This window comes from Arvicanthis niloticus, chromosome 2 (genome assembly GCF_011762505.2).
Source record: "Arvicanthis niloticus isolate mArvNil1 chromosome 2, mArvNil1.pat.X, whole genome shotgun sequence".
Taxonomy (NCBI): Eukaryota; Metazoa; Chordata; class Mammalia; order Rodentia; family Muridae; genus Arvicanthis; species Arvicanthis niloticus.
In genome coordinates, this window is record NC_047659.1 from 5,895,014 (window position 1) to 5,921,776 (window position 26,763).

Consider the following 26,763-nt stretch of genomic DNA (forward strand, 5'->3'; position numbering starts at 1 on the left):
CTTTGAATAAGATTAGCATTTACATCAGTAGACTATGAGCAAAGAACATTTTGTACCATAAAGTGGGTGGGCCATGACAAATTGGAGCAAGGTTGAGTAGAACAGACTCATCTCCATCATCCTGGGGCAAGATTGCTATAGTTGGCCTTTGGACTTGACCTGCAACATTTTTTTTTTTCTTTTCTTTTTGGCAGCTTGCAAACACACCCTGCAGAGTTTGGACTTCCTAGGCTCCATAATAGTATGGGCCAAGGATCGATCGATATCTCTCTCTCTCTCTCTCTCTCTCTCTCTCTCTCTCTCTCTCTCTCTCTCTCTCTCTCTGTGTGTGTGTGTGTGTGTGTGTGTGTGTGTGTATGTGTGTGTGTTTTCAATTTTCCTAGAGAACTCTTTTACTCAGGATGCTTTAGAACCAATCAGTCAACAGTTATGTTAAGAACCTTAATGAGGAATTGAGATTCAGCCCAGAGGTGGGAGAAGAGAAACTGCAGATAAGAATGTAGATCTGCACTTAAAAATGACAGATATGGGCTGCAGAGATGGCTCAGCGGGTAGGAGCACTGCCAGCACTTTCAGAGGAAGTTCAATCCCCAGCAGCCACAGGGTGCCTCACAGCCATCTATTCTGGGATATGATGCCCTCTTCTGGCATGCAAGCACGAGTGCAGCTGGAGCGCTCGTGCACATAAAATAAGTCTTAAAAAATAAGAAAGGACGGATGCTAGGAACGGGGAGGAAACATCTGAACACATACATTTTCTCAATATATTTCTTTCTTTAAAAAGTAGATTTGAGAAGGCAGGCATGGTGGCACACACCTCTAATCCTAGTATTTCAAAGGCAGAGGTAGGTGTATCTCTGCAAGTTTGAGGCGAGCCTGGTCTATATAGTAAGTTCCATGACAACCAGGGCTATGTAGAAAGAACTCTCTCTCTCTCTCTCTCTCTCTCTCTCTCTCTCTCTCTCTCTCACACACACACACACACACACAAAGTAGGAAAGTAGGTTTGAGGCTGGAGAGATGGCTCAGTGGGTAAGAAGCTGCTTTTGAAGAGGATGTGAGTTCAGTTCCCAGCACTCCATGGTGGTCCACAAGTGTCTGTAACTCCAGTTCCAGGGATCTTATACCCTCTTCTGGACTCCATGGGCACCAAGAATGCATATGGTGCACAGGCACACATGCAGGCACAGCATTACTGACATTAAAAACCTAATTGATCCTAAATTGGATGTAGTAGTGCACGTCTTTCATCCCAGCATTTGGAAGGAAGAGGCAGGCATAAACTCTTGCTCTATATATTGAGTTCCATGTGTCCAGGGCTATATAATATACATATACATATACATATACATATACATATGCGGTGATGCATGCCTTTAGACTCAGCATTAGGGAGGTAGACTGGAAGATTTCTGAGTTTGAAGCCAGCCTAGTCTATAGAGGGAGTTCCAAGATAGCCAAAGCTCCACAGAGAAACCCTGTCTTGAAAAAACACAAATAAAAATTAAAAAGTTTTATTTTTAATTATATGTATATACGTACATCTGTGTTGAGGCATGTGCTCGTGCATATGCAGATGCCCTTGGTCACAGCTTGTGACTTGTCATGTGGGTCCTCTGCAAGGGGAGCAGGCTCTCCTAACCATGGAGCCACCTTTGTAGCTCCCAGTATAACTGAGTCTTTATTTTATTTTAGATAGTATTTCTCTATGTAGTCCTGGCTGTCCTGCCCTGTGGACCAGGTTGGCCTCAAACTGAGAGATCCGCCTGTCTTTGCTTCCCAAGTGCTGGGATTGTTCCACCACACTCAGCAAGCAATTGATTTTTAAAAGAGAAAATAATAAGTGTTTTTTTTATTGAGGTTTATAATCTACTTAGAAGTAAAATATGTGATAAAAGCATAAAGTACTAGAGGCAGGGCATGTATTCTTAAAGACTGTGTGTGTCTGAGTATATACCTCATGAATATGGGTGCCTGCTGAGGCCAAAAGAGGGAGTCAGATTCCCTAGTGCTGAGAACTAAACTTGGAGGTGTGATCCAGGAAAAGACAACGGTCATGGTCACAGTAGGCCTGTGCTTCTTGTCCAAAGCCAGTGTCAGTAAAAGTAATGTATTGAAAAACACAGTAATATTTTCCACCCTGAGGCAGGAGGCATGTCACTGGCAATGCCTTGTGTCCTACAAGCTGTTCTTTGTCTTTTGGGCTTTGGGTTTCTTGTCATTAAATCTGTATTCTTCTGGGTCAGGGCTCTTGTCTTCTCCAGCAAGACTCTGGAGGGCTTCTTCTCTTCTGCCCAGGGTGCTGTGGAGCTGTGGTCAGCTCCCACTCACAGGGACCAGGGACTGTGGGGCTTTTCTACCCAACCCTCTTCTGCCTCCCAAGGGATGAGATCACAAGGGTGTGCCACCATGCCTGGCTTTGTTATGTGGGTTCTTGGGGGCAAATATAAACCCTTATGCTTACATGCCAAAATGATCTCCTAGGCCCTTCAGGACTCTGGGTTTTTGTTTGGTTTTTTTTGGTTTGTTTTGTTGGGGGGGGGGCTGAATTCTTGTATAGTTTGCTACATGGTACACAGAAAGGGAGAGGCCACAGCCTCTCTATCCTAGTTTAGAAAAAAAGGGGGGGGGGTGGATATCTTTTCACATGCTTGTATTTAAACACTCAGGGAAGTACTTTTGTTGGTTAAGCGCTTTTACAAGGATTTTCTCCTTGGGTTGGGAGTGGGGACAAAGCAACGCCTCCCAATGCCTCCTTCTAGAGTCTCAGCAACCAAAGTTCACTGCAGTGAACTAGTGAGTTTATAAGGCTTACAAGACCATGGCTTAGGGGTTATGGAAGAAGTATAGGTAACCCGAGAGGAGTTATGATGGAAAGTCCGTACCCAGCGTGGACGATGGCTCCTCCATGCCTGTGTAGATAAAGCCCTCTTCCCATTCTCTTCCCAGCTTATATTTTCCAGCCCCTCTCTGCGATCCCAAGCCAGGTGCCATTAGAATAAATTGCATATAACTGGCTGGAAGGAGTGGCTAGATGCTCAAGCTGGGACCCAGTGTCCCTCTCTGCCCACTCCTTCCATGAAGGAATGGCAAGTCAACAAACCCATATAGGATGGTCTATGGAACTGGAGAAGGCAGTTGAGCTGGTAGGAGAGTTCCATACAAACGTTCCAGTCACATGTTCAAACAGAGGCCTATCAGCAGAGCTGGAAGATAGGAATCTCGCTTCGGTGAGGCCTGATCCATGTTTGGTGGCCTGTGCTATGACAGCCAGGGCCACTACCACAAGTAGAAAGGGGGATGGCAAGTCACCTCCTCAGGCAAGAGAAGACGCTGCATGACTAAAGTGACAGATGCCCACAGTCTGCATCAAATCAACACCATCTGCCCACACTGGTCACATTTAGGGAGCCCCTGCCACAGGGAGGCTCTAGGGTGCTGTGTAAAAAAGAGACAGTCTGATGAACAGCTCTTCAGATTGGTAAAACAGCTACTAGCCAGGCTGTCAGTCTCTGCCTGTATTCTTGGCATCCCCTCAGCAGTCCCTGGTGGTCCATATCCTGGCAACAATTACCGTTCTTCTTCCAGACACTATATAAACAGTAACAATGTGGCTATGGCCTCTCTCCAACATCCCTGAGTTCAGTACCTCACTGCTCCCGTCTGCCTGTGAGAACATTCCATCCCCATGAGGTCAGCAAGCTGAGGGAAGCAGGACTGGGAAGGGACCCTCCCCCCATTCCTTCAGCCCTGTAAATCTCCCAGCCACTGATGGTCTCAGAAATCTCTAAGCATACTTGAATCCTCACACTGGTGCGAATGTGAGGCAAGGATCCACTCTTGTGAAATGGCTTATGGACCAGTGAAGTTGAGAGAATCGCAAGCCCTCACCTTTCCTTTCCTTGAACTTTCCCTAAGGACTTGTGCTTGGACAGCTGAAATGTATAAAATGTAGACCAGGTCTGGGGACTAACGGATGCTCTGCCCACAGTGAGCACAGGTTGAACAAACTTGACAACAACTGAATGAGGCTGTGCACAGTCTACATTGTTAGGGCATAATGGATTTGTGCCCACTTCTTTAGGCATCACTCCTTGTTGTGTGTGTGGAGACAAAGGCTTGCCTGGTTAGTATGATGGGAAGCCTGCATCCAAACTCTGGTTGGAATCTACAATGTCTCCCATCTGCCTCTATGACAATAGCAGACCCGGGCATCCTGGCATCATTGCTACCTTTCTAGGAAGCCCTTGTGCCTCAAGACTTCATGTTAAAAAGGCCATTTACTGCTCCAATGACCCCCACGAGAGATGGAAATAAGGGAGAAAGCCAAGATATAGGTTGGACTCTGCTCATGTCCAGTAAACCTAGAAAGAGTGCATTTTTCTAATTCTCCCGGAGGGCCCCTACCAGGAGTCTAACAGTAGCCTTAGCAAAAAGGGCTTCGGCATTTAGAGAGCCCCACTCGCTATGTGGTTACTCAGACACCTGTTTTCTTCTCCCAGGCCATATTGAATTGGGACCCAATAAGTCTCCAAACTTATTTCCAAAACTCACCCAGAATTTTCTTACTGCAAGGGTCTTGTTCTTCTGGTTCCAGTGTCAGCAATTCCTCTAGGCTCCACCCAACAGTTACAGAGCACCAGCTTGTGTCTCCACCTGCCAGGTATGAGCCAGGAGCCACACATATAAGACCTCTTGTTACTTCTTTCCCCCACTTCTCTCTCCATCCTCCCCTCTCCATCCCCCCCTCCTCCCCACGTGTCCCCAGCTGGCCTCTTCCCCTCTTTCTCTCTTTCCCCTCTTTCTCCTCTGTGCCCCTCCTTTCTCTGTCTCTACCCTCTTCTCCAGGTCCCCTTCCTATCCCATCAATAAACCGTTTTTTATATTAGGTCTACTGCATGGCTGATTCTTGGCAGGGCCCCTTGAGGTACTCCCTTCTGCTGCACTATACCACTGCATTTTATAAACCTCAATTCCTTGTGTCTGGGATGTTACTCTCTTTGCAACCTACTCTCCTACTTCTATTTATGAAAAATCAGCTTTTATGTACAATCCAACCTGAGAGTAGGCAGTTGTGTTGGCTAGGTTGTTTGTTCATTTTGGTCAATTCAACATAAACTGGGATCATCTGGGAAGAGGTAATCTCAACTGAGAAAATGCTTCCATCTGATTGGCCTGTAACTGATGTTTAAAGGGCTCCGCCCACTGTGGGTAGTGTCTTGCACCGGAAGGTGGTCCTGCACTTTATGAAAGATCAAGCAGAGGGAGCCATAAGAGCAAGCCAGGAAGCACTGTTCCTCCACGGTCCTGTCTGGAGTTCCTGCCAGGACTTCTCTTCATGATGGACTAGAAGCTGTGAGAAGAAAAAAAAAAATGCTTTCCTAAGTTGTTTTTGGTCATGGTCTTCATCACACAGCAACAGAAAGCAAACTAGGACAGTAATGCATTTCTGTAATCCAAGCAGTGGGAAAGGGGCTGAGTCAAGAGAATCTCTAGTTCAAAACCAGCCTGGGCTGCAAAGACTCAGACCCTGTCTCAGAAGTAAAAAGAATTTCCACACTGCTACTGAGTCTTGTGGTACTTTAAAGTACTTTGAGTTTTATTTTTATTAAGATGTCTCCCCCTCCTCTGCCTCCTTTCAATTTGCTTAAGTACATGAACCAGAGCCTCATGTATGTATGTTCAGGCGAGCAGTCCTAGAAAGCCAGAAGAGGGCGATAGATCTCCTTGAACTGGAATGACAGGTGGTTGGGAGCTGCCATATGGATGCTAGGAATCTAACCTCGGTCTTCTGCAAGAACAGAAAATGCTCTTAATGGCATAGCCATTTCTCCAGCTCCTGCTTATCATCTTTTATATACGTTTAAATATAATAAAACCCCAAACCCAAACAAAAAAAAATCAAAATACAGCAACAACAAACCAAAACAAAAAGTAATGCCAGGTTGTGGTGGCGACAACGGCACACGCCTTTAAAGCTAGCACTCGGAAGACAGAGGCAGGAGAATCTCTTGACTTCCAGGTCAGCTTGGTCTACAGAGCAAGTTCCAGGACGGGCAGGGCTACACAGAGAAATTCTGTCTCGGAAAACCTTAATAAATACATAATTAATTAAAAATAATATAAATAGGGAAAACGAAAGCAAATAAGAACAAAATACATTCTGATATCCCTCTAAAAAGCTTTGCACTACAACTGGTAGTGCAAAGCTCCACTCTCCCTCTCTTGTTTATCCTATTCTGCCAATGTGCACTCATTAGGCATGGGACCCAGTATCTTTACATGCTGTAGCTCTTTGCTTCTTTAACTCGCCATTTCAGAGGAAGAAACCGAGGCTTGAAAAGACTTGACACCTTGTCAAGGCATGCAAACAAATCAAGGTATTCTGACTTTACAACATAAACTGCATCCTCTAACTAAGGTTGGCCTTTACAAGTCGCTCCACAGACTCACTTCTGCAAAGGAAAAAGTGGAAGAAAAAGAAGCCCCATCCTTTTTGCTGTGATTGACAGGTCGTCCATCCAAGCGGACCCCAGAGGCTCCTTGAGAACTAGGAACGCCCACAGGGAGACCCCAAAGGTGGCAGGTGTGCCAGAGGCAGAGAGAGGTGCCTGTCTCGGATGTGCCAACGCTCTCCACTGCGCCTAGCCCTGCCAACTTGTTTTTGACTGTGCTTGCTAAGAGCGCGCGCCTCCTGTCACCGTCACGTGGCCGCCCCTCCCCACCCCACCCCTCGGCCGCTCTCGTGGCTCCGCCCTCTGCGCCGGCACTTCTTTCGGCCTCCTTCAGAGTCACAAGATCTCTGCTGCCCCCACCTTTGCGATCCTTCCGCCGTCCCCGCCCCCACATTAAAATCTCTTTCAGTTTTATTTTTCTCGGCCAGTTTGCATCGTCGTAAGTGGTATATCCTGTCACGTCGGTAAAGGATGAGACTTTGGTCATCTGGTATTAATCTCGGGGCGTAGGAGAGACCCGGTAGGGACTCCTTTTTCATAGCGGAGGCCTCCGCCGTTCGGGACGCTTCACGCCAGGGGGAGGTGCTGCGCGTCCAAGATGGCGGCGCCCTGTAGACTGGAGGGACTGTGAGGTAAACAGCTGAGGGGGAGGAGACGGTGGGTGAGTACGGGGGTGTTTCCCCTTCTTTTCCGTGTGGGCTTTTCGGGGCAGCCCTGGCAGCGTGACCTCACGCTGCGGGGCGCTGCGGAGCGCGTTGGCCGAGCCGGGGGTCCGGGGAAGGGGGTTCGGGGAGCTTCTTCCTCGCCCTCATCGCGAGCTGGCTCCGGCGGGTCTGGGCTTGGGCTGGTGGGGCCCGGGGAACTGAGGCGGGCCCGGTCCGTCCGAAGGCATGGATGGTTGCAGCTCCAGGGCCCGAGGTGGCCCCGCTAGCCCGCCCCCCTCGCTTGCTGCGGTGACAGGCTCCCGCGGGCGTGCGCGGCGCAGGTCAGAGACCCCGGGCCGAGCACGGGGACCCGGGGGTGGGGTCGCGGCCGGAGACTCGACGGCAGCCGCCGGGGTTGGGGGTGGAGAATGAATGAAGGCCGCCTGTGGGCACCCAAGGCTGCCCAGCGCCCGCTGTCTCGGTGAGAGTGAGCACGGCCGAGTGCTTGGCTCCGAGTATACTTGTGGGTGTTTAATTGATGCTGCAAGACAGTTACCTCCAAGTCGGCAGAGGTGCTCGCTAGAGACAGCTACCTGCCCAGCCACTGCAGAACGCTCGCTCATTCATTCATTTGAGGAACTGGAGAACCGGCTGCCTGCCGTCCCAGGCGCCTTTTTAGAATCCCAGCACTTTCTTTGTGTTGTGGGTTAAGAGTTTGGCCTCTTGCGTTTTGGGTTTGGAATGGGAGAGAAGTGGGGATGGCGGGGAGTGTGGTCCGCCAGTAACCGAAACTATCGTATTTTGGGTGGCGGATAGAGGCTTCCTGTGTGACCGGGCACTATTGGAAATGCTTAGTAGCCATCCTGTCTTTGGTTCTGGACAAAGGAGAAGCAATCTGCAGTCTTTCTAGAAGAAGAAACTGAGGCCTGGAGAGATTGGGATAATTTGCCCAAGGTCACACCCCCCTAGTCTGAGACAGCACTGGAATTGAGGTCTGACTGGTTCCATTTGTCTGTTATTTGATTAAAGCTGGCCTGTTATTAAGTGAGTGTAGTCAATCATTTGGCCAAGGTAGGGGTGTGTGTGTGTGTGTGTGTGTGTTAGAGAGAGAGAGAGGAGAGAGAGAGAGAGAGAGAGAGAGAGAGAGAGAGAGGTGCTTTTCTTTCTTACAGCACCGTGTATTTGTTAATCCAAATTAGATTACAAAGTATTTTGTATTTTTCCATAAAACCGATGGTATTCACTGAAGAAAAAAAAAAAGCTGAAACCCTTACTTAAAAACACAAGTATAGAATTAGCACTTCACTTTACTTAGCGTAAGCTGTGAAAGTACTAAAATAGACTAATGCTCTTCTGAGATATTTTGATTTATAACTTTAGGATCAAGTTGGAGTCATCTGCATTCAAACAGGCTGGGAGAGTGCGGTGGTAAATTCTAAGAAGCATCACAGAGTCTAATCTGGGACCTTTGATTTACTGAGCAACCCACCTGTGATTCTTAAGTTTAGCATCGCTGAATAAACCTGGGATATGCAAATAGGAGAACTGATTTAGAGTTTTGTAAGGAAATGTCCCTTTAACAGTCATACATCAGGCAAACGAGGCTGTTCAGACTTTTCTAACCACCTGGTGTAAATGTAAGGGGTATTTATGGAGGATGTGAACAGAAAATACCTTCTTACTAAAGTTAATATCTTCTCTAAAAACACCCTTACATCATGGGGCTAGAAGGGCAGATGATGTAAGCTTTCTTAGCTTCATGCATCTCTTGGTGTCATGAACACTTGGTATGTCCCTAAATTCCTAGGTAGAAGGAAGCAGGCTGCCAGTTTCTTGCATGTTTTCAGTAAGCTGAAGTGTCTGCAGTCTTGTATCTCAGCGGCATTCTTCCTTATTGGCCTAAGAACAGAGTTACCTGGTCCTGCTGCTGCTGTGGTGGATGTTTTCTGTGCAGTCTTGTGAGATAAAACTGAACAGTCTGGCCAGGTCAGATCTAACACAATCCTGAATATATAATGTTTACAGAAGAACAGAATTGCCAGAAGCAAAGAATCCCAAAAGAGTTTATCTGACCGTCTGTGTACCGAGTATCTGGCCCTATAGTAGGTATACCTGTGTACTCTGTCCTTGAGGATAGATACTCAGCTTGCTTTTTTTTTTTTTTTTTTTTTTTTTTTTTTTTTTTTTTTGACAAAGTCTGCTTCTGTATACCAAAGAGGTTGGTGACCATAGACTTAAAGTATCATTTTGGCTATTTGTTTTTTTCAATTTATAATTTATTGCAGAGGCCTTCCTTAAGCTTTCTTCTAGCCTGTTTGTGAAGTTGTGGTGAATTTGAAATTTGCACACAGCTGGCTTGATCTATTCTTTCTTCCTTCAAAGTTTTCAAGGCTACATTATTATTATTATTATTATTATTATTATTATTGAATTCCAGTGCTGTACTGAGTGAGTATTTATGTTGGGAACTGGCTGGATATCCTTAAGGCCAGATTTCTGTGATTCAACGTCTTCCTGGGCTTTAGTAAATACTCTGACAATGCTAATTGGTCTTGACTCTATGTTAATAGTTCTATAATGACAAAGAAAATGAGTGACTCCTGGGCTGGATGGGACAATGAAGTTGTTTACCTTTAAATAATGTTTCCCTGCATGATCTCTTATAAATCTCTCTTTTAAAGACAAGTCTTATTGGCCACAGGCATGAAAGAAAAGTATATGAAATAGTTGAAGATTTTGTTGTTGTTTTGAACTTGTGTGTTTTAAAAATCATCAGTTGATAACTATGTAATATAGTTTTGTGTGTGCATACTCAATATTTTTGGTGTGCATACTCATTTAAATTTAACTGAGATTTCCCATAAAGTAATTTGAGCTTAATTTTCTTTTTACTTCTTAAGTCTGTAGTTACTGAAAATTACTAATTTAATGTCAATTTTAATTAGAAAGAATAAGAAGATGTACATATTTACATACATATAAAAGATGGGTGACCTTAGGACCTTGTCAGTTTCTTCTAGTTCCTCCTTTTTTTGGGGGGGGGTATACAAGGAAATAGAAAAAAGTAAAGTAAAAGGATATATTTTATAGCTAAATGACTATAGATTGACATCTGATGAATAAAGTGACTTACACACACAGCAGTATTCCCAAACAAGGCATGGTAGCCACTGACCTGAATCTCACAGGTCATGATGTAAATAAATAGGGCTGTAGGCTCATAATGGTTGATCTTGTCTTATGCTGGTGATTCCATAGGGCAGAGCAGAGTGGTGCTGGAGGATGGATGCAGTGGTTTTCTGCCTATGATGGCTAAACTTATGCTACATTGTGTCCCTCACAGAGAACAGTAGCAAATTTGAAGTGTATCAGTTTTAAGTTACAGAATGGTTTTATTAGTGTTTCAGATACCTGTTAGTAAATGCCTGTGCTGCTAAACACTCTATACTCTGCAATACCTTTTGTTTAGTGGTAACATTGTTATAAAAGTTTGTTATGTGCTAAGCACAGCTAAGTGTTTTCATGTCTGACCCCCTTTATTCTTCCTATAGCCTTGAGAGGGATTGGAAAGGATTCTGAGACTTGCTGAGCTAGAAGATGAACTTTGATTGGCTTCAGAACCCAAGTATTTAATGTTGCATTGAGATAAACTGCCCAATCTCCTAAACTAACCCATGGGTCAGTAGGATTTTTATTTTATTTATTTAGGCCAGTCCTGAATTACTGTGTAGGCAGGGCTTTCCTTGAGTTTCTAATCCTCCTGTTTCCACCTCTTGATTTTTGAGATTACTGTTATGCACAGTCATGTTTGGCTAAGTAGTGGTTTAAAAACTGGTTTTTGTGGTGGGAGCAAATCTATTCTTCTGTTAAGGTTTGAAAAATCTGTGAGCTAATCTCTGCAATTGATACCTGATCACCCCAAAATGAATATATACAATGAGATTTTGGAACCAGTGTTAGAAATGCTATAAACCTTGCTTAGAGCCCAACTAGTCATTCTAGATAGTTTACTGCTCTTAAAAAACACATTTAGAGACTAGAGAGATGGCTAAGTGGCTAAAAGGACCTGGATTCAATTCCTGGTATTCACACATAAGGGTTCACAAAACCATCTGTAACTATAGTTCCAGCAGATCTGACACAGTCTTCTGGCCTCTGCAGGTACCAAGCACAATTGTAGTACACAGGCAGACAATCAGGCAAAACATATATTAAAAGGCAAAAACAAAACAAAACAACAACAATAAAAACCTCCAGCAAACCCTACATACTTGGGCTTTATCAAAGACTTTTTTTTTTTTTTTTAAAGAACTGGTAGGAAGGAAAGGCCTACTTTTACATTTTCTTATGTATTTATTTTATTGTAATACTGGAGTTGAATGAAGGGACTTGGTACACAGCAGATAAGCACGCTGTCAACTGTGCTATATTACTAGCCCCACCATTTACTTAGTGTGTGCTGTGTGCATGTGTTCGTGCGTGTGTGCACGCGTGCATGCATGTGTGTACACACACACATGTGGAGGCCAGAGTACAACCTCAGGTATCATCTCAGGAATACCGTCTCAGGGTCTATCACTGGCCCAGAACCCACCCGATAAGCTAGATTTGCTGACCACTGAACCTTAGGTTGCCTTTCTCTACCCTAGCACTGGGCTGTATGTGTGCCACTGCACCTAGTTTTATATGGATGCTTGGATCAAACTTAGATACTCCTGCCTTCCAGGCAGATTCTTCTCCAGATTCTTAGTTACTTCTTATTTGACTAAGGGAATTTATACTAGAGAGGAGAGAGGGGGGAGAGACTATGAATGAGAAAGAACATGAGAAGAGGAGCTAACTGCTAACTGGCCATGGTGTGGGCTTTTGAAACCTCAAACCCACCCTCAGTGACAACTCTCCTTCAAGACCAGACCTCCTACTCCTTCCCAGACTGTTCTAGCACTGGGGATCAAGTATTCAAATATATGAGCCTGCTAGTGGGGGCCGCGGGGGAGGGGTGGATGGAAGAGGAGGCTGGCTCTCATTCACACTAGCTAAGCTGTAGCCTCAGCCCGAGGGCTACCTTTTGAAGGTGAGTATATATGCTGTTGTGTTACAAGTCACTTGCTTAAACTTCTGTATTGGATGATTCTTTGTGCTTTACTAGGAATTCAGCCTTAGGTACCATACTTAAAAAGTAATCGTTCTGGTATGGTGGTGCACATCTTTAGTCCCACTACTCAGGAGGTGGAGGAAGAAGGATCTCTGTGAGCTCTGGGCCTACATAGAGCTTTCCAAACAAGCCAGGGCTATGCAATGAGACCTTGTCTCAAACAAACAAAAACTTGTAAAGACTGAGGCATGTGACATACTAATGCTTGTTGGCTTGGCATTCAGTCTGTCCTGGCACCTGGTGGACGACGACCCCATTATGTTTCCCCAAGATTTTTGCATATAGGTTTTTCCCTTATTGTCTCTTGTCTTCACCACTTTCTTCTCCCTGGGTTTTCCTCACTGTACACTACCCCCACCAAAATCTACTTCAGTATTATTTTTTAAATTTGTGTGTGTGCCAGAGTGTGTATATTTACATCAGATGTGTCCAGTTGCCTATAGAGGCTGGAAGATGGCTTCAGTAATCTTGAACTGGAATTACAGATGGTTGTGAGCTGCCATATGGGTACTGGGAACTGAACCTGGGTCTTCTGCAACAACAGCAGTGCACTTAATTGCTGAGACATCTCTCCAGAAGCCCCCATCCCATCCTTGGTTCTTGACCTTTGATGCTGTTGGAATCACCTCAGAGGTTCATTGTCTAAGATTCATAAGCAGATCCAGGTCAAGGCCCAGGAACTTGCCTGCCTTCCTATTGTTCCTTGTCTCCCTCCCCACTTTAAGAACAATCATTTCTAGTTAGTTCCTGGGTACTGCTGATGATGTGGGGACTATACTTGGAGAAGCACTGCCCTGTGCTATCAAGCCCTGTGCCTTTCTACCCTAGACTTTTTCTCTTTTGTTCATTCTGTTGTTTGACACAGATTCTCACTCTGTCCCATGTAAAGCTTTCACCAATCTGCACTGTCCAGGCTGGCCTTGAGATTTTCCAGAATCCTGCCTCAGCTTCCTAGTGCTGCAGTTACATGCAGGACTGCTATACTCAGCTGCCCTGCACTGTTTCTGTTTAGGGAAGCTCTATGTGTTGACTACTTGAAATATGCATGTGGTATCTCTTATTTATTTTGTTTTATTGTTTTTTTGAGATTTGCTCTGCTGTCTAGGCTGGCCTGGGATTTGCTACAGTAAGACTGTCTCTGCCTGATCACAGGTGTACATCACTATGTCCAGCCTGCATGTATTTTCTTGGTATATAATTTTGATCATGCTAATAGTCAAAATTAAACTATTATCTGAAGAAAAAATATGGCTTGTGGAACCTAGCTGTGGCCCTGTGGGCCTATGACTAGAGGGCTTGTCACCTTTTGAGTTGAGTGAGCTTTGTGACCTGTTCATTGTCTACTGAGGACTCGTGGGACAGAAATTATAAGCAGATAGCCTGGCATGTTGGAGCTCTTTTGTGCTGGCTTCTGTGACCTCGAGAGATTCTACAGTTGCTAAGACTGTAAATCACACACTTATCATCAGGTCTTTTACCCTTCCTTCCTTTTGCATCCAGAGAGAGAAAATTAAATCAAGTGTCTAATCTGTTTGGGTGCATTAGTGCTGAGAGCATTTGGTTCAGTTGATAGGATATTACTCTTAAGTCACCTTTGAGTTCCTGAGCTAGACCAAATACAGCCATGGAACATTTTTGCTATGTCTCAAGTATACTTAATGATGCAGGAGTCTGTTTATGCAGGCGTCTGTCTGAATTGCCTTTAGGTTTTTACAGATAAAACAAAGACTAGTGAAGACAGGTTACATTTAGAGATACCCTTATGGATATTGGAAGCTGCTTTTGATTATTATAGACCAGTGGGTACAAAGCTCCCTGAGGTGATGCTATACAGTTAATCATTTTATCTGAGCCACTGTCCTGACAAAAGTAGTGAAAAGATATATGCAGGTGCTGTTAATGACAGCCATTTCTCTGGAGTTCATGTTTAATCCCAGACACATAAACAATCTGGCAATATCTAAACATTGAAATTAATTAAGATAAATTGCAAAAACCAACCAGTGTTCTTTCTGTTCTCACTGTGCTGACACACAAAGCCCTTGTCTTCCTCATGCCTACCTTTTATTTTTACTCAAAAAGATTGCTTATAGAAATGAAGTTACAGTCAGCATGGCTTTTACATCACATATCAAGGAAGGACAACTCTGAAGATCTGGGGATGTTTTCTTTTTCTCCTCTTTTGAAGAAGTAGGAGCTGATGTTACTCTTGTGTTCTGAGTGTTTCCATCCACACCCTCACTTCCACGGAGACTCATGCTTTCCATCTCACTTCACTGATGTCAGTATTATGCCCAGTAGAACTCCCCTCCCATGGCAAGATGTAAGTATAACTGAATATGTGAACACTTAAAAATAATACTGGTAGGTAGGCTCTAATGTGCCATGGAAAACTGATGCCACTCCAGTCTCAGTACTTTACTGTTAAGCATAATGATAAAGAAATGAAGTCTTAGTGTTGAGATGTACTTCACTCAGGTTCCTGTAGTAGTATTCTGTCTAGGAAAGTGGCCTTAGCTGGACATGCTACAGGATCTCACCTCACTGTATCCTAATGTTCTCCTCACCTTAAGCACTCTTTTCAGGTAGAAGATCCAACTTTTAGAGGAAGGCAGTGTGACCCACTGACTAACTGATGATTTTAGGGCTCTGAAGATGAGAGGCTCTCACACCAGCTCAGCTCTGTTACTTAGTGGAGTGGAAGCAGTTAGGTAGCATTTCTTACTTGCAGGGTCTGGCCAGACCTTTTGTAGGGCCAGTGGCCAGCAGCACTTTCAGTGGCTGCTGAGACACTTGGCATGGCTCCCTGAATGTGTGCCATGTGGTACTGTGATTACCCTGTCACTAGGGCAGAGACTGTGTTGGAGAGGTGTTCAATCCTGTTGTTTGACTTTGACCAGCACTGTGTATTCCAGAGCTTGTCCTCTACCCCATGTAAGTCTATGTCTGTGGTGTGGAGCCAGGACTGTCAGTCAGAGATGTTAGTGGTATCCTAGGAAACAGATTGAATGGATATATTTGCCTAGGTACCAAGATAGTCCTGGGTGTCTCAAACATGTGACCCCTGTCCTCATGGAATTTACAGTCTTCCAACCAAATAATCCCTAAACTTGAGTCTAAGGTCCCATATATTTTGAAAAATGATTTAAGTTACATATTTATTTGGTATGTATGTATGTATGTATGTCCACACACCACTGTTCATGTGTAGAGGTCAGAGGACAATTGGGAGGAGTTGGCTCTCTTCTGCCAACCACGTAGGTCTTTAGGGATCAAAGTGCCTGTACCCTCTGAGCCATCTCACTAGTTTTGAAGGGCTCATGGCTTAAAACCAAACTAGAATATAGTCATATATATGCTTTTTCGACATGGATAATGAATAGCATAGACAGAAGTAGGGTAGATGGGAAGGAAAGTAGAGATGTGCTGTTGAAATATTTGATTCCTGTCTGGTAGGATCAGACTTAGTCTGTGCTGCTGGAAGGCAGATTCAGGCTTTGTACAGTTACCAGCCCCTGTGGCAGCTGGTGGGGCCAAGTATGGAGCAGGCTGGGCTGCAGTTGCTCCCCAGTGTGTCCAACCGTTCCTCACACTTACTTAGTGAGGTTTTAGGAAGTGACCAGTACAGGCTGCTGGTGGATCAGGAGCCTGGCCTGATGGGGCATGGCAGTGGGAGGGTAGAGAAGGCCTAGGAGGAATGAAGAGTTAGCTGAGGAGGGGGCAAGTGGAGTTTTCTAGGTATGTGGCTGGGTGTGCCTGGTGCTCGAGTGGGGGATCCGATGCCTTCATCTTCACGGAGGAATGTACATGCTCTGAAGGCAACATAGCAGGGCTGAGAAGGAGTGTGGCCTATGAAAGGGTGATGATGCAGGCCCACTAAGTGCTTTGCTAACTCACCACTACACCCACTCTTGTGAGGTCCTCACTTAAAGCTCAACTTCCTGTGTGGGTGTGGAGGTTGAGGACATTTTCACTTCATAGAAAATAACTCAAGGCAAGACATTAGTGACTTAGTGAACAGCCTAAGGCTATAAGCTAGTAAGAGGGGGACTCTATTCTAGGGCCACCATGCCCTCTTGCTGATAGTGCATAGGAGAGGAGGTTCTAGAGCTCCTGTCTAGAGCAGTAGAGGAGCAGTGCTCTGGGAAGCCGGTGACCGCCTGCCAAGGATGGTGGGGCAGAGTTGTACTAGACCAATCTACGCTCCCTTCTCATTAGGTCTCAGGTTTCCTTCATTTTAAGGTTACTATAAATACATATGTACATGTTTTTTTCCCTCCAGTGACCATGAAAGATATCAGGCTGACAGCACTGGAAACTAATGTACCATCTAACCCCAGAACAGGTAAGATAGACATTTAGTCTAATGGGGAAGACTTATCCTGGGGAGGATAAGAGGGATGTCTCACCTTACCCATGTGCAAGATGCTTCTTTATTCTGGAGGCTTAAGTATTTATGATCTTAGCTCCCTGCCAACACAAGAGCATCTGTGGCTTGAGGTAGTTAACCACATCACCAGTGACCTCCTAAATGCTGTTTGATGCCAGGCTCTGATTGTCTAATATACAGTTTTTCATAACCACACATGGTTTTACAGGAGAAGAATTGGGCTCAAAGATGAAAGTCAGTTCTGTGAATAGCAAATTCTAGTTTTAGCCCCTAATTACATTGAAGCCTAAAGCAAGTCATTTAACCAGTTTTTAACTCTACCTGGGCCTCAGGAATCTACTTTGGATTCTGTAAACAAACTTAGTGCCATCTCTAGGACTCAGCTTGTAACCTGCTGTGCAGCTTAGGGCCTGGGCCTTGTCATTGTAGACTCTGCAGGTGATCCTGCTTTGTGTCATGGATTGAGGCCTCCTGAGTTAGCACTTTAGCATCTTGATGTGTTTGTATCTGATCGTGGTCTTAAGTCAGCTTTTTAAAATAAATTGTTTCTTCTGTTGGTTTTTAAGAATTGATGGCGTCTCGAAGTCCCAGAATATACCTTTATAGTTACCAAGGCTCTGACAGGTATGCAGATGTGAGCTTAGTCTCAGTGATCTACCTGCCCTCAAGCTCCAACCTTTAGTTTGTTAGCAAAGGTGTTATACTAGTTGCTGTGATAGATAAAGCCCTGACAGTCAACTGGAGGCAGAGGAAGGGTTGGTCATAGTTTAAGGCTGCCGTCCTTCATGGCAGGGAAGCTAAATGGTGGTAGGAGCTTGAGGCAGCTGGTCACATTGCATCTATACTCAAGAAACGGGAGGTCAGTGCTAATGCTCGGCTCACGTGTTCATTTTTATCCAGTCTGGGCCCTCAGCCTACAGAGTGGCACCACCTATACTCAGGGTAGGTTTTCTGAACCTGCCCTTTATAGCAGCAGCAGCATGTGCCTACCTAGAAGTGTGTTTGTATGGTGATTCTCAGTCCCGTCAAGTTGACAATGAAGATTAGCCATTGCAGGTAGCAGTTGTCATGCTTGTGTGCTGTGCAGGAATCAGGAAAGATGGGCTGGCATTTGTGTACTGTTTTCATGCATCCCCAGTAGCATGACTCATTCCATGGTCAGTGGTAGCTGCTAAGTCCACTACCGCTTCACTCTTGTCCAAGGGTCAGGAAGTATAGTCAGATTTCATAAACAGGGACTTAGCACAGGTGGGGGGTTGGCATTATATACTGAGAGTGGATGTGTCATTCTCTCAAGAGTGAGAACTCCTGAGGGTGACTCTTGGTTCTCAGTCCAATCATGTTCTTCATCCTGCCCCTTCTCACCTCACCGTGTAGTCCAGACTGACCTTCATCCTCCTGGCTCAGCCAGCAGAGTCTGGGATTATGAGGGTTTGCTACCACACTGGGCTGCATTGGCCTCTGTCTTACCTAGGGTTCCCATTGCTGTGAACAGACACCATGACTAAAGCAACTCTTATAAGGACAACATTTAATTGGGGCTGGTTTACAGCTTCCGAGGTTCAGTCCATTATTATCAAGGCAGGAGGCATGGCAGTATTCAGGCAGACATGGTGCTGGAGAATCTAAGAAATTCTGCATATTGATCCAAAGGCAGCCAGGTGAAGGCTTTTTCCAACACTGGGTGGAGCTTGATTATAGAGCCCTCAAAGCCCACCCCCCACAGGAACACTCTTCCTCTAACAAGGTCACACCTCCTCCAATAATGCCACACCTCCCAATAGTGTGACTTCCCATGAGCTAAGCATATTGAAACTACCATACCTCCTTTTAGAATTTCACTGAATATGAATTCAGTTAGAGGGTTAATCATTTTTCATAATGCTATTTATTGTAGCAGTCAGATTTTAAAAGTGTAAGAGTTTTGTGTAGCCGAGGTGCTTTTTGAACACAGAGTGCCAGATTGTCTTGTGATCACTGTCCATTGTGCTTGTGGTGCCCCCTGAACAGGCACAGTGGGTCCTGTCATCAAGCCACGTTCAGGGAAGTTTCCAGTAGTCTAGGGACTCACAGCTTGGGAGGCTTCAGCCATCTTGCAGTTTCACTCCCTAGCTGCTAGGGAGTGCTGGCCACCCTCAGTCCTCACCCCAGCAGCTTTTTGTTAGTAGGCTCAAAACTTAAGTGTTTTTATAAAGAAGAGAGTCAAATTTGGCTCGTAAACAAAAAATATTTTTCTATTTATTTTTTCTTAACATTGTTTCCCTTCTTGTGTTTTCATATACATTTTTGTTATTGTGTTGTGTTGTTTGTGGTGGTGGGGATGTAGCCCAGGCTCTAAGATTAGTGAGGCAGGCTCTATACCATTTAGGTATGCCAGCCCTCTTCTGTCCTTCAGGTTTATTATTGGTGGTGGTTATAGATTTGTTTTTGTAAATTTTTTTATGTAAGGTTGAGGTAAATGGTTGATTCTTTATCTTTAATTCATCCTATAAGATGGAAAACACTCCAGACATCCTCCTCCTCTTTTTCTTTTTCTTCTTCTTTAGAAGGGTGGGAGGTGGAATGGCACAGTGTTTCTCTGTGTAACCCTGGCTGTCCTGGAACTCCATTTGTAGACTAGGCTGGCCTTGAACTCAGAAATCCACCTGTCTCTGCCTCCTAAGTGCTGGAATTAAAGGTAAGTGCCATCACCACCCAGCATAATTTTCTTCTTAAAAGACTATGAATTAAATGCAGTTTTTACCGGTTATTTTGTTTGTAATAAGATTTAAAAACAGTTCTGTGACATTTCTAGAGACATGCAAGGCTGGGACAGCTCTGCAGTTGTAGATGCTTGTCACCCAGCCTGAAGGCCTGGACTTGATCCCTGGAAGCCTCATTGTAGAAGAGAAGAGCCAGCGCCTCAAAGTGGCCTCTGACCTCCATTCATGAGTTGTGGTGCATGTGAGATATGTACACACAGAGAAGCAAATACAAGTGTTTAGAAAATGATTCTGTGAAATTATGATTAGGATAAAATATAGTTTTATGTGTTATTTAAATTTTTATAACTGGTTGGCTCAAAGAACATACACTATTATTTGTAAAGTTATCTAAATAAGCTACTTATTTAATATTTGTATTATTAATTAATATATCCAGTGACTTAAATGTTCCTGATTAGGCTCTGGAATGGGGTTCAGTGGTAGAGTGTTAGTCTACAATGATCAGGCCCTGGGCTAGATCTCCAGAACTGTTTTGGAAAAAAAAAATGAAAACACATGTTAACTTACTTTTTTATTTTCATAGTTACATATTTAGTACTTAAATTGACAGAAGTTTGACTTATAAACGTATGGTTTCATCTTGAATGTTTTATTTGACTGAATATGCAGATGTGAACTGTTAAGTAGTCTAAATAGACTTCTTGTCTGTAACTAGTGTCCTGTAGCCAGGTGTGACATGAACCACTCACATAGTTCAATGTTCAGCTGTAGCCTTTCAAAGACTAGCACTTTGGCCTGTCATAAGTGTGGAGACTGAAAGTCAGCTTTGCCAGATCCTGCTTTTCCTGCTATTGGGACTGGAGAATGTTTCATGTGGCCAGAATTGACCAGTAGCTGTAGAGGGTCAACTTGATAGACGGTTTCTCATGATGAGAAGGTTTCTCTTATTTCACGTGGTGCCAACAACTCTGCTCCTTTAAATCAAGTGGTCAGGAAAGGCTGCTCAGATATGGTCCTCTGGGCAGAGAATTGAAGAGACATAGCCACAGGGTATAGAGAGAAGGCTCTAGGAGTAGAGAGAAGAAAAATTTGGTAGGCGTGGCTGGCATGCGGAGAGATACACAGTGGCTTAGTGAGAGGAGGCAGAGGTGATGGCGAAGTACTTGGCTGGATAACATGGGTGGTACAGGACACTGGTGGGTCTGGCTCTGAGTCTCTAGGGGAATCTGGCTGATGTTAAGTGGGAGCCATCCTGATTTCCCTATTTTAAAGTTCCTACACACTGCAGACAGAGTAAGGGAGGCTGCTGCTCTCGTTGCCAAGAGGAAGATGGTGGGGGCTTCAGTGTGTGGCAAAGAGGATACACAATGAAAAGGTTTGCAGATGGGCATATGTGGGGTTGCAGGGTTTGGGGGTCAGGGATGTCATCCAGAGTGTTTGCCTCTTTTAGATATCCAGAAGACAAAGCAGAGCAACAGGCATTGAAGGTCATGAGTCCTTTACATGAGCAGGGCCATCTGCGTGGTAATGTGGCACTCCGCCACCAAGATAATGACTAAAAGGAAATGCTGCCTAGCCCTGAAGGATACAGAAGTGGTTCCTTGGGTTCTGTCATTCAAATTCTCCAGATGTACTTTTCTGTAGTATGTCATTTCTATAGCTGCACAAGGATGTGTCACTGTGTCTATGCTGCTAACTTTCCACAGGCTGGAGTGCATCTAACGGGTGTTCAAGAGGAGACACTTCTCTTCCCCTTTGCACATGCACTGAGCCCTGTTTATTTCCTTGATGGAGTGCATAGAAGTTCTCCTCACACCTACCGTGTCCATCTTAGCACCTTAGGCTTATATTCCCTAAGTCTAAGTTAATGTTCCTGCATGGGGGCTGATCTCAAAGCTTGTGATTTAGCTTTCATGAGGGCTTTCTGTAGTGTCAAAAGGGCTTGAATTGTGGTTACTGATGGAGAATCTTACACAAAACCCAAGGTTTATATTCTTCTTTGGGATTAAAAGTTAGATTTTTAAAAAAAGTATATTTAGAACTACAGAGAAAAAAATTGTTGCTAAAATTATTCTGATGTTCTTGAGAATAGGACTTCATCTTTGCTTTCTGTACGACTTTTAGAGGAGAAGGTTCCGCATACTATTGCTCACCAAGTGTCAATTACAATTTGAAAACAAGCTAAGTAAGAGCCTTGTTGTCCTAGCACTGCCCAGGAGGTGGTGTGGACACCATCTTGGTTTGCTCTGCCTTCTGTACTGCCTCTTTTGCCTCTGCCTACACAGAAGACAGAATCTTGCTACCCTTACAGGAGATAAAGTAAAACCAAACTTGGGACAGAACATTTGAAATTTGTGCATTACCATCTTTATCACTAGTTGGAAGAATCTATTGTGACTTTCTGGCAGTAAGTGCAGGGATTAACCAGGTAAATGTGTTCTTCTCAAGTCGTCGTCCTAAAGGTGGCGCCCCAAAGCTGTCTCTGAACCAGCTGTGATGGGGCCTAGCCAGTCAGTGAGGCGTGTGCTAACCTTCACTGAGTGCTCTGCTCCACACCTCACCCCGTCGCTGAGCAGAAATGGCCATGGTGATATTATCTTCATTTATGAGCTTAATTTAATTTTAAAGAATATAAAGTCTATTTCTATTTTTAGTTTTAAGCTTTTTAAAAATATTCATTTATTTCATATGTAAATGTGTGTGCCTGAGTGTACGTATGTTGGCCAATGTCTGCAGAGGCTTGAAGGGGGCTTTGTGACTAAGAGTAAAAGATTTATTTGGTTTCCCTGTCTATAATGTACATGTGTGTGCCCATTGTGTGATAGTAGGATCAGGAGCATATGCAGTGATGGTCGTTGACAGCACATAGTGCCTCTAAGAAGCAGTAGAGACTTTGCCTTTTTAAAGCAGAGCTTTAAACACTGTCGCAGATGTGTATAGTAGCTTTGGAGATGAGCTGCTTTCTACGTGTAAGTGTAAAGATAAGGGGATAGTTGCCACACCTCCTAGCACTGAGTTTGGCAGGTGTATCTTAGTGGTCCTACTGTGCAACCACTTGCCTATTATCAGCAGCTTTTGTGTATGCAGTAGGTGTGTCTGATGGATTTTAGTGTATGTGAAAACCCGAAACAATCCCTGGTTCACTCCACTTGTTGGACTGGTAACAACCAGCTCTTCCAACTTCAGCCATTGATAGTGTCACGAAGAGAGGAGCATGTGCAGCTGTATTGTGGAAACATCTCTTCTCCTTAGTAGAACAGGATTGAAGCAGAGTTAACCAGCACCCAGGTGGACCCAGAGGTGGAGGGAACGACTGAGTAGCTGTGGTGATGGTCTCAGAGCTACACTGGCTTCCTAAGTGTGTCCATAGAAGAACTCCCCTGTCTGTCAACAACACAGTTCTGCCCAGCATAGGCTGCAATGAATGGGGTTCTCTGGCTTGTTTTCCTGCAGGTGTTTAGTTTTTGTGGTGTCATGGAAGAGTCACTTGTCACACTGTCCATACTCCCATTTTGCAGTCTGGTAGTAGCCCTAATGAAGAGCCGTGCAAGCCTTTAGCACACGTCCTGGAGCCCACACAGCACAGTTGAGTGAGAGAATGGCCCAGCTAGCCAACATTGGGGAGCTACTCTCCATGCTGGACTCTCCCACACTGGGTGTGCGGGATGACGTGACAACCATCTTCAAGGAGTCCCTCAATTCTGGTAAGTAGAGAATTGTTCTCTCTTGATCTGGAGCTGTGTGGGTTGGGGCCTGAAGGCAAATGCTAGTTTTCATCTTTCTTTCTCTCTCTTTGAGACCTTGTTTCATTATGTATTCCAAACTAGCCTGGAACTTGTAAAACTCTCCTGCCTTCCAAATACTGGGACTTCAGGTGGGTCTTCCATGCCAGTTTTAAACTGCTAGGCCAGTGTCTTAGTTAGGGTTTTATTGCTGTGAACAGACACCATGACCAAGGCAAGTCTTATAAATGACAACATTTAATTGGGGCTGGCTTATAGGTTCAAAGATTCAGTCTAGTATCCTCAAGGCAGGAACATGGCAGCACCCAGATAGGCATGGTATAGGAGGAGCTGAGAGTTCTACATCTTCATCTGAAGGCAGCTAGCAGAATACTGGCTTCCAAGCAGCTAGGATGAGGGTCTTATAGCTCACACCCACAGTGACACACCACTCCAACAGGGCCGTACTTCCTAATAGTGCCACTCCCTGGGCCGAACATATACAAACCATCACATTCCACTTCTTGGCCCCCATAGGCTTGTTCAAACATATGAGTCTATGGGGGCCATACCTAAACATAGCATAATGCAAAATACATTTAGTCCCACTTCCAAAGTCCCCATAGTCTACAGCAGTCTCAACAATGTTAAAGTTCAAAGTTCAAAGTCTCTATTGAGATTCATTCAATCACTTAACTGTAATTCCTAAAGCAAGACAGGAAACCAGCTGGGCAAACTCGAAACTCTGCATCTCCATGACTGAAATCAAAGCGGTCTTCAGATCTCCAACTCCTTTTTCATCTTTGTTGACTGAAACAAACTTCTTTCTCCTGGGCTGGTTCCACTCCCTGTTAGCAGCTTTCCTAAGCAGATAACTCTGGCATCTCGAACATCTTGAGACCTTCAAGACAACTTCAGTATTATAGCTTCTTTTTTCAATGTCTGGGATCCACACATGCTCCTCTGGGCTCCTCCTAAGGTTTGGTGTCACTTCTCCAGCTCTGCTCTCTGTAGCACTCTAAGCTCAGGTTGGTCCACTCCACTGCTGCTGCTGTTCTTGGTGATCATCCCATGGTACTGGCATCTCCAATACACTGGGGTCTTCTGCTGCAACTAGGCTCCAGCAATAGCCTCTCATAGGCCCTCTTCATGGTGCCAAGCCTCAGCTCCTTTACATGACCCCTTCAGTCCTGGGCCGTAAACTACAACTGAGGCTGCACCTTCACCAATGGCCTTCCATGGCCTCTCACAGTGCCAAGCTTCAGCTGCTCTCCCCTTCATGCCTTCAAAACCAGTACCACCTGGGTGACTCTTACACATTACCAAGTACTGCTGCAACACAAAGTACAACCTTGGCTATCTCTGGGACACAGCTTCTTTATATTCTCAGAAAACACTTCCCAGAAGATTTCACCTCAGTGATGCTGGTCTCTTCTTAATCACCACTAATTTCTTAGCTCCAGCTAACTAGCATCAGTTTTTTCAGAAGTCCCTTTTATTCTGGACTCTAAAGCTAGAACCACGTGGCCAAAGCTTCTGAGTTCTGCTGCTTGCTGGGGCTGGAACATGGCCCCTTGTTCTATTACATTACCAGCTTTCTGTTTTCCAACTCCTTCACTGCCTAAGCTTGGCTGTCCTGGAATTTGCTCCATAGACTGACTTTAAACTCAGAGATGGGCATACCTGTCTCCTAAGCACTGGGATTAAAGCTGTGGTCCACCAAGCCTGGATTTAAGTTTTTCTTCACCTAGAACTTGCTCTGTTCTAGGCTGGCTTTGAACTCAGAGATCTGCTTGTCTTTGCCTCTTGGGATTAAAGGCTTATACTATCATACCTGGACCTAAATTTAGCTGGGTGGGATCTTGCCCCAGGGTCACTACTCTCTTAATTCAATTTAAAATCCTAGAACACAGGATTCAGCTCCATTTCACTTCCTGGTGTCCCTTTAATACTCAAACCACATATTTTATATTTTCCCTTTCTCAGCTTGCTATGATTGTTTAAAATGTTCTTCATGAGACTAAACCAGAGAACAAAGTCTATGATGGGCGTCTCTGAGACTTCTTTTGTCAGTGCAATTAATCTCAGTCTCTTCACCTTAGCTTCAGTCAGACACTTCAAACAAGGGCAAAAAGTAACCACATTCTTCACCAAAATACCACAAAAACAGGGGTTGGGGATTTAGCTCAGTGGTAGAGTGCTTACCTAGCAAGTGCAAGGCCCTGGGTTCGGTCCTCAGCTCTGGGGAAAAAAAAAAAAAAAAAAAAACCCACAAAAACACAAAAACAGTCTCTAGGCCACATATTGAAATTCTCCACTGAAGCCTCTTGAACCAGATCTACATAACTCAAATCATTCTCAGTAACAAAGTCTTCCTACTAGGATAGCCCATTAAGCCCCATTTAAAGGATTCCACATCTTTCCAAATGCAAAGTTCCAAAATCTACATTCTTCCAAATAAAAGCATGGTCAGGCCTATCACAGCAATGCCCCAGTCCCTGGTACCAACTTCTGTCTTAGTTAGGGTTTTATTGCTGTGAACAGACACCATGACCACGACAAGTCTTATAAATGACAGCATTTAATTGGAGGTGGCTTACAAGGTTGAAAGGTTCAGCCCAGTATCATCAAGGCAGGCTTTTTTGTTGTTGTTGTTTTGGTTGTTTGATTGTTTGTTTTGATTTGTTTTTCAAGACAGGGTTTCTCTGTGTATCCCTGGCCATCCTGGAACTTGCTCTGTAGACCATGCTGGTCTAGACCTTGCTTCGTGCCCAGCTTTTTCTGTGTTCTGGGCATTTGAACGCAGGTCCTCATGCTTGTGCAGCAATACCCCCTGAGCCAACTAACTATGGGAGCATTTCGTTTGGTTTTGTGTTATTTTGCCCAATTAACTTGGAGTCACCTGGTTATCTAATGAATTTTGGATGTCTTCTGGCTTTTATGACAACCACTGAGAGGAAAGGAAGTAAGTTTGATGAGCTGCTCTTTTTTGTATAGAACGTGGGCCTATGCTTGTGAACACGTTGGTGGATTATTACCTGGAAACCAATTCTCAGCCAGTATTGCACATCCTGACCACCTTGCAGGAGCCACATGATAAGGTGAGTGCTGGTGGGTTAGCATGGCAGTCTGTGTATTGTCAGTCAAGCAAGGGTGGCTGTGAGCCACAGCAGTTCATCCATAGGTTAACCCTCAGAGGGTAAAGTCTGAAAATGTACAAAATAGCATTGATTTCAGAGGCTTTTTACAGATCTTGCTCTTTAAAGAAATCTTATAATTCTAAACTATAGTAGATTAATGAGAGTTGAGCTAAAGATCTTTAAGCTTTGAGTAGAGTTTTGAACTTACCAATAAGGGAAACATCCCTGAGTGCAGCCAGATAGTCGTGCATTTGCAGATGCAGTTGCTTACTCTAGGATCGCATGCTTTTTCACTGCCTGCTGCGGGCTGCTTTACTCTGGGCCAGATTGCAACACCACAATGCTTGTTTTATATTTAAGGCCAGAGCATATATGCTTGGGTGTTACAGAAGTCAGGGCCTTCCACAGCCTGCCTAGGGTTTGTAACCTTGGGTTGTCTGCAAGGGTAGCGAAAGAAGCTGTAATACAGACTTGTCTCTCTTTAGGAGCCCTTTGTCCTCTTAAGGGATCCTTTTTCATAAATTGCAGCTGTTTTCTCAGGCCAAATGAAGA

At 44.5% G+C, this 26,763-nt stretch overlaps 1 protein-coding gene and 1 long non-coding RNA gene across 8 annotated transcripts in view; one reads left to right on the forward strand and one right to left on the reverse strand.

The window, feature by feature from the left end:
• Positions 1–1,332: 1,332 nt before the first annotated feature.
• On the reverse strand, positions 1,333–6,663 carry LOC143441247 (uncharacterized). The gene is made up of 4 exons (XR_013108464.1): positions 6,454–6,663; positions 5,059–5,353; positions 4,555–4,656; positions 1,333–3,438 (listed from the first exon to the last, which is right to left on the reverse strand). It is a non-coding gene; the product is annotated as an uncharacterized LOC143441247 (long non-coding RNA).
• Positions 6,664–7,005: 342 nt separating this feature from the next.
• Tsc1 (TSC complex subunit 1) overlaps positions 7,006–26,763 on the forward strand; it is a 49,847-nt gene continuing 30,089 nt past the window's right edge. For 2 of the 7 annotated variants that reach the window (XM_034494429.2, XM_034494435.2), the window contains exons 1-4: positions 7,006–7,087; positions 16,537–16,599; positions 22,868–23,053; positions 26,069–26,172. In XM_034494429.2, the coding sequence (XP_034350320.1) occupies positions 22,948–23,053; positions 26,069–26,172 (210 nt within the window). In that variant the 5' untranslated portion in view covers positions 7,006–7,087; positions 16,537–16,599; positions 22,868–22,947. Of the gene's footprint in view, positions 7,117–7,319; positions 7,441–16,536; positions 16,600–22,802; positions 23,054–26,068; positions 26,173–26,763 lie in introns of those variants that run through there. The other 5 variants (XM_034494431.2, XM_034494436.2, XM_034494433.2 and 2 more) reach the window with 4 other exon arrangements.